Here is a 13,325-nt window from a genome sequence, read left to right as displayed (position 1 = left end):
GGGCGGTGTTGAGTTGCAGATGAGGTGAGGTGAAGGGTGTCGGGGCACACATTCCTCTCCTGAAATGAGGTGAAATGACGCAATGGGTTAAACTGGGTTCAGCACCAGTGACAGCAGAGTGGATGCCTGCGCACGATCATCCTGAAACAGAAGTGCTGTCTGTCTGTGTGCACATTTTTCGGAGATAAACAAACACATACAGAAAATGATTGTTGAGCAATGTGCACTCCTTTTCATCAAGTGCAGAGAGGTTAAGTGCACAGAGAGTCCCCTCTGTAGAAACCACTTTATGGAAGGATGCACACAGCCAGGGAGTAATTAGCCTGTTTGGACGAATGAACTTTCAAGATTGTGTTCCTGTTGACTTGCAAAAGCCCTCGAGACCAATTAGAGCCTAGTTCTCCACGAGTAATCCAGTTGCTGACTTTCACCTCAGGGGCTCATCTATATACCTCACTGGTCAATATTTGTTAACATCCCCTCTTTGGTTAATAATCAATGGCGAATTATTAACTTGCTAACACAACAAAAAACGTACCAAGACCTACGCTGCTTTCTGATCTGAGATAGCTGGGAAAGAGCAGCTTTAAATGTCATTAATGCAAAGAATGAAAGGACATGGCAAATGTTTGATGATATCAATAATAAATGTGCCTTATCTTAGTTAATGAAGGGTCTCCCTAACAGACAGTAGTGCAGTGAGGCAGCAGCATGCTTCCCCTGTACCCTGCAGCTACCGTGGATACGGCAAACACAGCAGAGAAATATATCACAGTCAACCCTTTGGCTGCACTCCAGAATTAATGTAACATGGTCAATTGCCAAAAAATGATGCTTATGTCATCCACTTTTCTGCAGTAAAACAATGAGCACAGCCTTGCTCAGGGGTTAGAAAGGAAGTGGAAATTATTTTATATAAAAGTTAAATAAATGCACACAAGAGTCTTTCCTTTTGGATCATGCTGTGATTGTGGTAATGCTCGGTCATCATCATGACACACATTCAAGGAATATGTTTACAAGATGTACAAAAAGATAACTTCTTATCAGTGATTCTGTTTTATCTGAAGGCCCTTATTTTTGAAATTTCGCTGCACTGAAATGAATTCCCAGAAGAGGTGTACTGAACAGAACAAAAAGTCCTCACCAAGAGCTGTGACTGAGAGAAACTGAGGAGTGGCTTGGTTTTATAAAACTCATCATTACTGGATTTGAATTCCTGGTTAAATATATTAGAAGCTGCCTGAGAGCAACGCCTCCCCGTGGCCCTCATTGTGGCGTTGGAGCATGTCTAATCTCTTACGTAACAACAGGGCATTCACCACTGTGTGCTTCCTCATTAGTAGTAATTCAATAGCAACACAACGATTGCTGTGCACAGAAAACATAACAAGCTTTGTTTTGTTCAGTCATTTCACCTTGTGCAGTTTTTGCAGAAAGTGATAAAAGTGGCGTAACCTTACTGCTCACCCTTCACAATTTGAACACTCTCAACAAATATCTTTATTTGTTTGTGTTTACGAGCAAGGTCAGGAGAACTTGAGTCCTCATATTACTTTTCATCAGTACAAGATGTTCCATTTGAATAATTTGCATTTCCCATGATACCAGTTCTGCGTGTGTACACGAACACACACAAACTAGAGCATTTATTATTACCCAGGCTGACACAGGAGCAGGTTAAGTTTACATTTTAATTAGAAGCTTAAATGTTGCAGCAGCTGAAGAAGTGGATTTATTGGAATAACTGTTTTTCTTCCCACAATAATCACTTTCTCATTAGAACATATTGAAGGAATTCATTTTTGCTTCATGATTAATCAGAATAATTTATATATTTGAACATTGTGTGGTTCATTTTGTGAATTTGGTCTAAAAATAACAAAGCTGAATTATATTTTTTAAAAGTTGTACTCTTTTGGTAGTGTTGCCCCACTTTCCATTTGAATCCAGTAAGTATGGATTGAAAAGCCAGACAACAGCGCTAAAAATATCCCACTTCAACTGGCACAGCACATTTGGGGTGAAATGGAATTTAGCTGCTCAGTGACCCAATCAAGATCATCAATGAATCCATCTAACAGACAAAAACATTGACAGGCAGCGAGAGGGAGAAAGAAACACATTAAAAGTAAACTCAAACATGATGTGTGTGTGTGTTGTTGTTGCTGGTGAATAATAAAAAAGACAAAAAGAAGCCGCAGGTTATTCATCACTATGTTCAGCAGATCTTGTGTTGCTCTTTGAGGCTTTCAAGGTGAGAAGTCAAGGCAGTGGCACCGGCTCTCAGCGGGCGTTCACTGTGTACAGTCTCGTTGCAGAGCTGGCAAAGTCTTGCTAATAAATCTTGAATTAAAAATGCCCTTTACTGTAGCATCTAACTTATGTAGGAAGTGGGTTTCTTGAGCTGTTAGTCTTGAGTTAGAGAACAATTTGATCTAATTTTCAGAGCGTTCAGAGGGCTTCAACTAACAATTATATTTTCTAGATAATAAAAAAAAAACGTCATTTCTAGTTTCTAAATTCTTCTTAATGTCTTGTTTAGTCATTTAGAAATCCCACAATATTCATTGTAATATGATTGAACAGCGTAACACTGTACACTCCTTTCAGATAAACAAGGAGCTTCTCTCCTGCAGAAGTCATTCAGAGTGCAGGGCAGCAGTCAGTGATGTGTCAGTGCAATGATATGGTCATTTTTAGAATTTTGGCTCAGAGTAATGCTGACAGGTGCAGATTGTCATATTCAGCAGCTGCAGGCTGTTCAAAGTCAGAAAAAAGAAAGTTTACATTTGTGGAACTTGTTAAAGACCTGATCTGTTTGAGCTGTCGGATCCATAATTTAAAGGAGGTATAAGATATTCATTGGCACCACTCAAAGCCTTCAGCCACGGTGGGAATGTCCAACATCATAATGTCAATCCTCTCAGAGCACCAACCAAATATCTATTCTTTGTTAATCTTTTAACATCAATCCTCCAGAGTGGTCTTACAAGGTAGATTAAACACTTTAATGCCCACTTCACTCAAACTGATTATTACAACACTCTTGAACTATTTTATACTTTTAGAGGAAGCGTTATATGTCCCTTGAGGAAATGTGCAGGTAGGGGAATGGTATTGTCTCCTCAACAGGCTCTTTAAGTACTTCCTGGGGAAAGGCTGAACTCCACACACTCGGTCACTGCAGTTTCCTCTTAATTAATGAGTGACTGTGTGGATTTTGCAGAGAAACATCCCTTTTACTTGGATCAAATAATTGCTCTACTTGACCAGATTTTTGTCTTATAATTTAAAATCTAAATGACAAGCTAATTGGTCAAATGTTTATTTACAAGCCAGTTTGGAATTAGCATAAAATACATTGGGGCACAAATATTAAAGAGAGTCCTTCTTTCAGGCAATCGGTCTAAATATCTAAATGTGAGCATGCTTGCAAGAGCAATCAGTCATATTGAGATTGAGTTGGATTCCAAAAGTTGGCTATATTTCTACTCTGTATTCAGGTTAACCCAGAGACATTGCATAAGTTAATATAATGTTTTTGGAAATAAATGAGGGGAGGATAAGAAAGTATAGTTTATGGCCTCAGAATTATATATCCCATATAATATGCCCTCTTGTGGAAGCAATCCAAACTACTTATTTTAATTAATATAATCTTTCCAAATAAAAATTTGGTCAGCTTGCCTTGCCTTGAGCAATGAAACATGAGAGGGGCTATTACACTCAGTGATCTCTTCAGAAAGGCGAGAAAAGCTTTAATTGCACGTCTCTCTCACGTTGCTTTCTTTATATAACAGGATCAGGCAGATGGTGTTTGAGTAACAAGAGTCTTACATCACTTTCCTCTGCTCCCAGTAGTTCATAATCATCAGGGTTATTGTATTCACATTGTTGGGGTATAACCAGGCAGGTAAATATTTCACACCCCTATTCAATCACTGTCCAACACATTGCTGCAATGCTCATTCATTTGCAAATATAAGAAAATATTATGGCTGGTATCCCTGGATGCACAATAACCAGACAATAAACAATATCCAAATACATTTTCACTGATTTTGCAGTTTATTAGGAAAGGCTACCAACAAAAGTGTTTTAAACTATGTATGCTATGCAGTTGGAGAGTTAAACAATCATAATGTAGTAGATAAAAGTGAAAAATGTAGCTAGAATAGCACAAATATGGCTTAAATGACTACTCTCATCTGGTATTCAGATTTGATTCCAAAACAGTATTTGAGAAGTCCTTCAAAAGTGTATTTAGAAGCCCATAAACATGTTTTAAATGAGATTTAATAAGGTTAAAATACCACTTTCCGCTGTTGATGTAGCTACGTCAGGTTAAGTGTGGGCTAACTGCCATGTGCCCACCACAGTGCTGCAATGCATACTTACAAATAATGCATGCATATTCAGATACCAGACAACAAGAAAATAAAAACATCCAAATATATTTAAGGTGACATTTTGAAACACCAGATACTTTTGAAACATGTTTTCAACCATGCATATGCTGCAGCTTTGCAGTTAGAGAGTTGTATTTTGCTCACTGTAAACCCCTGCACCATAAAGCAACATTAACGAGGCTGCCAGCAGAGTTGGCGCTGTGAGTGTTTGAGTGTGTGCGCTGTGGCTGTGGCAGCGGTATACAGTAGCATGGCAGACTGCAGTAAATACACTGTTGAAGAGGCGGGGTTTGACATCTCGGCTCTGAAAACATCTCTAATCCAGTATTTCAGGTGCCGGAGAGAACCGAGCGACCATTGCTCTCCACCGCCGCGCATCAGCGAGCTGCAGCGGGACGCTCTGGACGGGGATATACCGCAAAGTGGACTAAGACTGTGTCCGAAGTGGCGATTCTGAAAGGTAATAAAACCTCCAAAGCCAGAGAGAGGGAAGTTTCAGCGGCGGAAAGACTTTCCGTCTGCCTTGAAGTGGATTTCACCAGCAGCGACTCCTCCCCCGAAACTCCACCAAAATACTTCAACTCTTTTCTCACTGCAGGATATTAGACTCCGCACTCAGGATCATTTCTCCTCTTGGGTGAGTAACACTTAATTTCAGTGCGACACGAGTAGTTCTGGAACTTTATTCATTTATCAGTGTGGCAGGAGTGCGTGGGGCGGAAATGTAGTTTCACCTGAGCTCAGGTAAGTCAGGTAGGCCTAGCGTTAGCTGCCTCTTGTCTTTAGCTTCACTTAGCACTCATGTCAAGTTACTAAATGTGGCACACAACACCTAAAAGACATGCTTTGTTATCTCGACTGTCCATAGTGTCATATCTAATAACGTATTGTTTGTCTTTTATTTCAAATTGGTCCGTTTTGTGGTTTTGTTGTTGACAGCTAGCTCGGGTGTATCATTCATTATTTAAAATAGGCAGCTAGTGTCACCAAAATAACGATTAAGTCTCAATTTATGTCGCATTTTCAACACAATATTTATTGAGTCTGTTTAAAAAAGTATTTAATGACCCACGTATGCTTTTCATATAGTTTAACACGTACACAGGTCAGCTTTCCTTTATGGTGTTACTCAGGACAAAAAGCAGTATGAGCTAACATGTGTTTGTGTGCCCTCAGAGGTTCATATTGCGTAATTTCTGCACATCATATTTGTTTTAAATATTTGGGCAAAACATTCAGAAGTCACTTGCAGACCCTCAAGCTGTAACTGGTTTCTCCCACTTTACCTCACCCTAATGATACCCCCCCTCACACAGTGGTGGTGCAGCAGTGAGCTCACAGCCTGTGCACACTCATCCTGTATGTTGATGCCTGTGGAACATTTCCTTTAGGACCGAAATGCTGAACTAAATATGGAGGCATGCTGAAGAACCAGTTCTGACAGTCAGCCTTCTGTCACCTCTTTGTTTGCTGGAGTACGTGGAGTAAGTGTTCTTTTTCTAGGTATTGGTTGCTTAATTCACTGAGTGATTCTGCTTTTGAAAATGACTTGGGTAGCTAACTTGATTCAAAGGTTTGCAACTTGATATTTACTTTTAATCTGAAGGAATTTACCTGTTAGCTGCGAAGATACGAATTAAGTTATCAATAAGATCAACTAATCAGACACCAAGTTGATTACTAATTAACATTTGTAGTTAGTAAGTAATAATCTTTCATCTGAAAATATCTTTAACGGCTGTTTTCAGTCACTAAAATATGGGGATTTCCCTTTGTTTCATATAACATTTAAATGAAAATCCTTGGACAAAACAAGGCATTTAAATACATCTTGGACTTTGAGACACTGGTCTGGAGAAAATGATGGAGATTTATCATTATTTTCAGACATTTTAATGAACAAACAATAAACTTCTATTTAATCTGAATCTTAATGGATAATGGAAAAACAATGTTAGTATCCCTATGACTATTATTTAAAAGAATGGGAAAATAAGTTGTCGCTCATCCTCACGCTTGATATTTGTTGGCAAGTTTCTGTCAATGGTCGGGACGTTAAGGAAGCAATTATAACGGTGGAGAGGAGGATGTAACTTTGGAGCATGGGCTCATGGACCAAGTGCTTTTGTTCTCCTCTTCCTCTGTGAGGAGAAAGCGGTGACTCAGCGTGGTGTGGGGGACCTGTTCAGTTTCACAGCGGTTGAACACTGGACCGTGTGCTGCCTGGAAAGTGGCGAGCCTTTGAGCAGGAAGCCCACACAGGAAACACCGCTGCATTGTTGCCCAAAGGCTCAAAGCTTGTCTGCAGTCCACAGGGAATGCCACAGTCCAAGTTTCACGGTTTCTTAGGGTCAGAGCATGCAGGGTCGTGTTTTATTGCCTCTTCTCTACATGCAGGCAGGGGCTACTTGTGCTGAGGCATTGTATATTTCCAGACTACTCTTGATTTAAATAAACAGACAGACAGTTTTGTGAAAAGCAAATGTATAAATCATAGGATATTAGAACATTGTGTGAACAGTGGAGAATGTAGAGAAAAGTGTTTATATCCTCATGTCAGACACTTAGACTTCCACTTTAAGTGTGTTCTTTTTAAATATAATGTGGTGAACTGATTGGGATTCATCTGTGAGACGTCTCAATAAAACTGTGTTCATGCGTTTACCAAATGACTCAGACTTTTGAGAAGTTTGCATGACTGCATCAAAAAAAGAGAAGTTGATTATTTTCTACCCAAGGCGAACTCATGACATGGAAAATGTGAATGTGTAGCAGTGGATGATTATTTTAAATTCAGTGGGGGATAAATCAACCTTTTAGTAAAAGGAAACTGCAGCTTATAACCACAAACCAAGTACAAACTGTTTCCTTGCTCAGCATTCTTTATTCTATTTGTGAGGATACGTTTTGCTTTTTCACAGACCTTCTGCATCCCAGGATATTTTCAGATCATCTGCTTTATAAAACAAATGGTCAAATAAGTGGTTTTATATTAAAGTCTCATCTTACAACAGTTTATTTTGTACTCTAGCAGAAGTGTCATATAACTTTTAAAATATATATTTTCCCCAACTATAGCACACGAGGTATGACTCAACATAGCTCAGAAGTTACTTTCCTGAAGTTAGAGCTGAATTATTTACACATTTCTTGTCAAATATTAGATATCCTCATACAAAAGATTTAGATTTGACTAAAAATAGAGGAGAAACAGATGTACGATACTTTGCTATTACCCCTGGTAGTCGAAGTCGTTGTTGAATGTAACCCTGAGTAAGGAAAGTCATTCATCAACAGAGTCAGGGTTGAGGAGTAACACACAAGAATGCTCAGCTGTCATGCAGGAGGAAAATGCAGCAAGATGATGGAAGTATATAGTGTTTGTTTAGCATTGAGAAAAAGGTAGACTATACCTGGATTTATCTCAGAAGTTGAGGAGAGGCTGGAAGTTGTGTTTTTATTAAGGAAATTCAAATGAATTTAGAGGCTTTGTATGAAAGAATGCATAGGCTTTTCAACTAATTATGGGTGTTAGGTTCCCACAAAGCCTCTTCGAATACTTCCTTTCTCTGCTGTTCCCACCATGTGTTTCACGTCTTCTAGACATTGAATTAGTGTGACCCAATTTACCACAGATTGATTCTTCAGCGACTCTTTGCATTTCCATAGGAACCAGATCAATTGAATCATTCTTAATGAGGCTATCCATCAACAGATCACTAATAGATAGATTATAGCATCCTGCTCCGCATGCCTTCACATGAAGCATGCCCACCTCTCTCCAGGATCTCTCGGCCTGTCAGAGGTGCTGATGCACAACACACACTCAGGGGCTGATTGCTCCAAGGTGCAAGCCTTAGCGTTTTCCCCATGACAAGAGAAGGGTTGATCCTGGAGAGAGTCTGAGCAAGTCTTTGTTTATAGAGGAAGACTGGACATCCTGTACCACTGCTGCTGAGAGAAAAAGTGAAATCACTTCTTTTGTGTGGCTCAGATCGGCACAACGTTTTTACCTGACTGAATATTACTTATTTCCCCACGGGGATTGATGATTTCATATTGAATCAAATACTCCTCAAATCATCAAATCTGTTGTATGTTGTTTAATGATGTTGTTATGGTGGCATATTTCTGTCTGATACAGAAGTAATAACATTATACAGTAGCCTCACATAATTATTGTATTTATCAATTCAATAATATAAAGGGTCATATCAGAAATCATCAATATATATATTAAAGCCAGAGAAAGACCATTTTTGAACAAAGAAGTGACTATCGTACAGGCACGAGCTCCTTCTTCCTGTTGATGTGGAAAGAATGGACAAACTTTGTAAGGATTAACCTAAATTAAGGAAACCAGCCTGAAGAAAATGGTTTAATTCAGCACAGACTGAAGTGGAAGGGTGGCAGCCGCGTTGGCTTACACGGGGTAATGACGTAAACCTGGCTTCTTGACAATATTGTGACTGGTCGGTTGAGTGTTTTTCTCCAGCAAGCTTCAAAAACAAACAGGCTGATATATCACATGGCTGCATTCAGTTGAAATATATTATGAGGGATCTGTTTTACATTTTTGAGAATATTTCTGCGTATGAAAAACAGTCCAAGACAGCCACCTGTTCAGATAATGTCTCTGTATCTGCTCACAGGTCCACTTTAACCTCTCTGGATTGTAACTCAGCCAGTCCGTGTCTAAAAATGTGCGCCTCTCGTGCTGTGCAAACGCAACATGGTGCAGTCACATGATGTTGTCAGATGAAAGGTGTCATGCTTAATCTGATAAACCGGGAATGTTTTTTTTATTATTTCTTGTGGGGGGAAATCGGATGTGGCACAAATGTTCTCCTCAGCAGTGGCCGCATTGTCATGCAATAATAGAAAAGCATGTTTATAATCGTTGAGCGAGGTTCAAATGTGCTTAATTTTATTCAGGATTTTCTATGTTATGGTCATTCTGGGCATTCTCTTTGATGTCATTAAATCGCAGTCAGCAAGTCTCAATTCTGCTCAGACTAATAGATGATTAAACATAAGTGAGGTTGGCAGTTTTCAAGTGGACCACCATAATTTAATAACTTCTCTCAGACCTGAAAGCAGAGCCATATTTACTCTTGCTGTTGTCAGCAGTGTCACAATATACAGCTTGCATTGGCTTCATTTTCCCTGCCAACAAATGGACGTTGAATTAAGTGGATGTGTGGTATTATCTTTGCTTGTTTGTACATTTAAATTGAAGAGGTGCTTTACACTCTTGTTCGGATGCACTATTTTTCAAAATAAGTCTCAATATTTGAACTGTATACCTTGTTGAATTGTGATATCCTTGAGGGGTTGAGCTGTGATAGTGATAAGTGATATTAATATTTATGAGAATATGTAAGAAGATTATTAGAAATATAAATAAAAAAGCAGTTTATACAGACATACACATATTTACCAGAGAGTCAAGGAAAAAGAAGTCAAGGCATGTTTTTGATATTGTTTGAACACAAACAAATAAAAGCATTAAGATATAGTGCAGGAGAAATAATCTATAAAAGGACTTTTAGTCACTAATAAGCCAAGAGAACACAACTTAAAACACGTTAAAATAGATGAAGACTGGTATAAATTATACAAATAAAAGTTACAGTGCTAATACATGAATAGGTATTTGATATATTGAAAGGCAGTGCAAAAATTTGTCTGATAATTTCCCTAAATCTTTTTTAAATCAATCAGTATTACTTGTTTTGTGTTTGGCGAGTTCTTCAGGTAGAGAATTCAGATCTCGGGAAACAGATATTAAAACATAGGAAGCGAGTTGGGCTTCTGAAATTTGAAGAAACGTACAGACGGTACCAACACGTCGAGCCATGTTATTGGTAAAGGTGTGTAAAGGTTTCCTCTCTGCTCTGAAACTAATGTGTAAACAGCCGCTCTTAAGCAACACTGAGCTTTACAGATTGCTTAGGAATGCTGTTATTGCTGAGTTGCGACAACAGGACATTAGCATGTTTAGCTGCATCATGTGGAGAGGACTGTGATGACTTAACTTCAGGTCGAACTATTACCTGTTGACCCTGGTGACCCTGTTGCAACATCATCGGGCCGCTGGGATTCCTGAAATACCAGGATAGAAACGTGGTCCAACGGGTTCTGGGAAACTTTTTGTTGTTCTGGAGAGTGTCACAAGAGGGACGTTTCATTGTAGTGCAAAGTAGGGCAGATTGTTTTGTCTTCACTCTGGCTGACAAAGTGTTTGAGGTCTATTCTTTAAGGTGTTGGGGACAAAAACAGGATGAATCACTTTGGGCCACACATGGAAATATTGTTGCTTCTTCACACTTTTCTGAAGCTACAAGTACATCGCCTTCTCCACACGGGGCGAGCTTTGTGAATGACATAAAAGAACATCCCATAAAAAATCACAATAATCACATTAAAACTAACAGGCTTTGTGTATACAGCACTCGCATCCTCCTGTACTGTAATAACCCACACACAGCTCCCCCTGCCTCACTCAGCACAAACGTGTTCATCCATCAAACTGCTCACAGGAGCGCACACTCTCTGCAGATTGTGTTGCTCTTTCTCACTGTGGTGTTGAAGCTGCACGGGCTGCAAGTTTATCAATCGAAGTGCATCTTCAGTGGTTTGTTGAAATGTCCTCAGCTGCTCTTCTCCAGTTAAAAATAGGCCAGGACAGCGCTCTTATGCTCTTTTTGTCGTTACAAAAGAATGACAATGCCAGAAAAACTGACAAAATGACACACACAAGAAACTTCATGCCTTTTTTTATTGGCTCTCAAGCTGCAAACATAAATGTTTAAAACATGTCAGGGAATGTTTTCTTATAATAGGGACCCATCTGTTTTTTAAATCTACAAATCCATGCAGATACTTTTTCAGCGCAAGATTAATCCATTGTAATTATGATTATCCTTTTTTCAAATGATCAGGTAGTTTTTATTTTTTCGTACTATTCTTTGGGCTCTGCGGACCATTTTTAATATTTTATTGACATGAGTCGGTTGAAAAAATGACAGATCAATAATAAAATTATAAAAAACAAGTTGCTTTCCTGTCACATGAAAAGTTAGAGATCAGCTGTCAATAGTGAAACTTGTCTGTAGTGACGGGAGACCTTTACAGCAGATATTTTTACCAAATCTTATTATTTTGAATGTACATTTACAAAATAAACGGCTCAATTGTAGATAAATAATTATACAAATTCTGCTCTTAGTGAACGTTACCATTGTTCTTTGTAAATGTCTCTTGGCAGTTCTCATCTGTTGTGAAGGAAACTGAACTAAATCAGTGTGGATGTTACTCTGCTACGGTAACTTCAGTTGTAAACGCATCCAGTGCAAAGGGTGTTTTGAAAAGTTAATGTATAAACTCTGTTGACATTTGAACTAGAACAAGCAGCGACATGAAGACTGTGGTCTCGGTCGCTTTTATAGAATATATTTTATGATGTTATGAGACGACTCCGAAATGTTGCAATTAAACATCAATAGAGCTAACACACTACACAAAAAACAGAAAGTAGTGATAAGCTCCATATTGTCATCTAAATCCCGTTTAATCTTGTCTCCCTGTCTCTAACGCAGCTGTGTTTTCTGCCCGGCCTGGACAAACCTTTGCTATGGATTGACCTCTGAGAGGGACAATTGACTGCAGCGGAAAATCTCCAATACCATCGGGACCATGTGGCAGAATGAGCTTGCAGGGGTCCACCGTCCCCTCTGAAGCTGTGTGAAGCTTCGTGCTGCACAGCGTCAGGATGACTGAGGCGTGCTGCTCCGAAGTCAAAACTCATCTCATCACCAGCATCAGACCGCGGATCATCAACGGCTTCCCAAAACAAAGACTTGGATTATAACTTCTTGTGTTGACTTTACATTCTTTTGGAACAACTTTTAAGAAGCAGACCGAGTAAAAAAAGATGTTCTACATGAGCTGCAGAAATGGACTAGATGTGTAGCAGTGCCGCTGCTGCAGGAATAACTTAACCCCGGACTGTCGGGGATCCCAGCACCAACCTCCGCCCGGCACACCTGTCTGAGGCAGACCCCGCTATCCAATGGCATGGGTCAAGTTCTTCAGGAAGCCGGGGGGCAATCTGGGGAAGTCGTACCAGCCGGGGAGCATGCTGTCTCTGGCCCCCACCAAAGGACTGCTAAACGAACCGGGCCAGAACAGCTGCTTCCTCAACAGCGCCGTGCAGGTAGGGAGGAAATGATTAAGATTCACTACAAGGTACTTTAATTTGGACCGAAAATGAACAGACAGACTGATATTTCCATCACTGGAAAATATTTAGCTGAATATTGTATGTGGGCAAAAAGTCATATTTGTTGCAAAGGTGCTTCCTTTCGTTCTCTCTGTTGATGCTATTCATTCATTTACTTAATTGCTGTTTTAATTATTTCATCATACATTTTTTGTGTCATTATTTAAGTTCCAGTAGTTCATGCTTTTATTTTGAAGGAAGCTATAGGCATCTGGTTAAAAGGTATTTACAAGTAGAGGTGGGATCGGGCAAAAGTAAGCATACAATTGTTATTTGTTTTGTTTGATCTTAGAAAAAAAAATGATGTTGAACAAACTATATTAATGCCTGAACATTGGATTAAATCTCTTTGTAGGATTCAGTTTCTGGAGCCTCAGCGGCAGTTTTTAATTTGGAAGTTTGTCATTTATATAAGGACAAATGGCCGCTATACTCTTATTTTGTTGAACTTTAATCCCTTACTTGTTGTAGTCTTCCTCCCTGTACTTCCCCCTCTCAAAATATGACCATCATTTATTTAAAGTTTCAGACTTTAATCACTGTCTGCGTGTGTCACAGCTTCCTGGCAGTTTATTTATGCACTTGAAGGTTGCATTTGACTATTGGGATACTAGCTTGGTTCATTGCTG

The 13,325-nt window shown here is 39.3% G+C and overlaps 1 protein-coding gene across 2 annotated transcripts in view; it reads left to right on the top strand.

Moving 5' to 3' along the window:
* The first annotated feature begins 4,734 nt into the window (after positions 1-4,734).
* LOC134875864 (inactive ubiquitin carboxyl-terminal hydrolase 53-like) overlaps positions 4,735-13,325 on the top strand; it is a 31,077-nt gene continuing 22,486 nt past the window's right edge. The window contains exons 1-3 of one of the 2 annotated variants that reach the window (XM_063900568.1): positions 4,735-5,049; positions 5,804-5,896; positions 12,014-12,630. In XM_063900568.1, the coding sequence (XP_063756638.1) occupies positions 12,487-12,630 (144 nt within the window). In that variant the 5' untranslated portion in view covers positions 4,735-5,049; positions 5,804-5,896; positions 12,014-12,486. The remainder of the gene's footprint in view (positions 5,050-5,803; positions 5,897-12,013; positions 12,631-13,325) is intronic. The other variant, XM_063900569.1, reaches the window with a different exon arrangement.

This window comes from Eleginops maclovinus, chromosome 14, assembly GCF_036324505.1.
Source record: "Eleginops maclovinus isolate JMC-PN-2008 ecotype Puerto Natales chromosome 14, JC_Emac_rtc_rv5, whole genome shotgun sequence".
Taxonomy (NCBI): Eukaryota; Metazoa; Chordata; class Actinopteri; order Perciformes; family Eleginopidae; genus Eleginops; species Eleginops maclovinus.
Note: the sequence above shows the minus strand (reverse complement) of the source record. Positions and strands in the feature narration are given on the sequence as shown.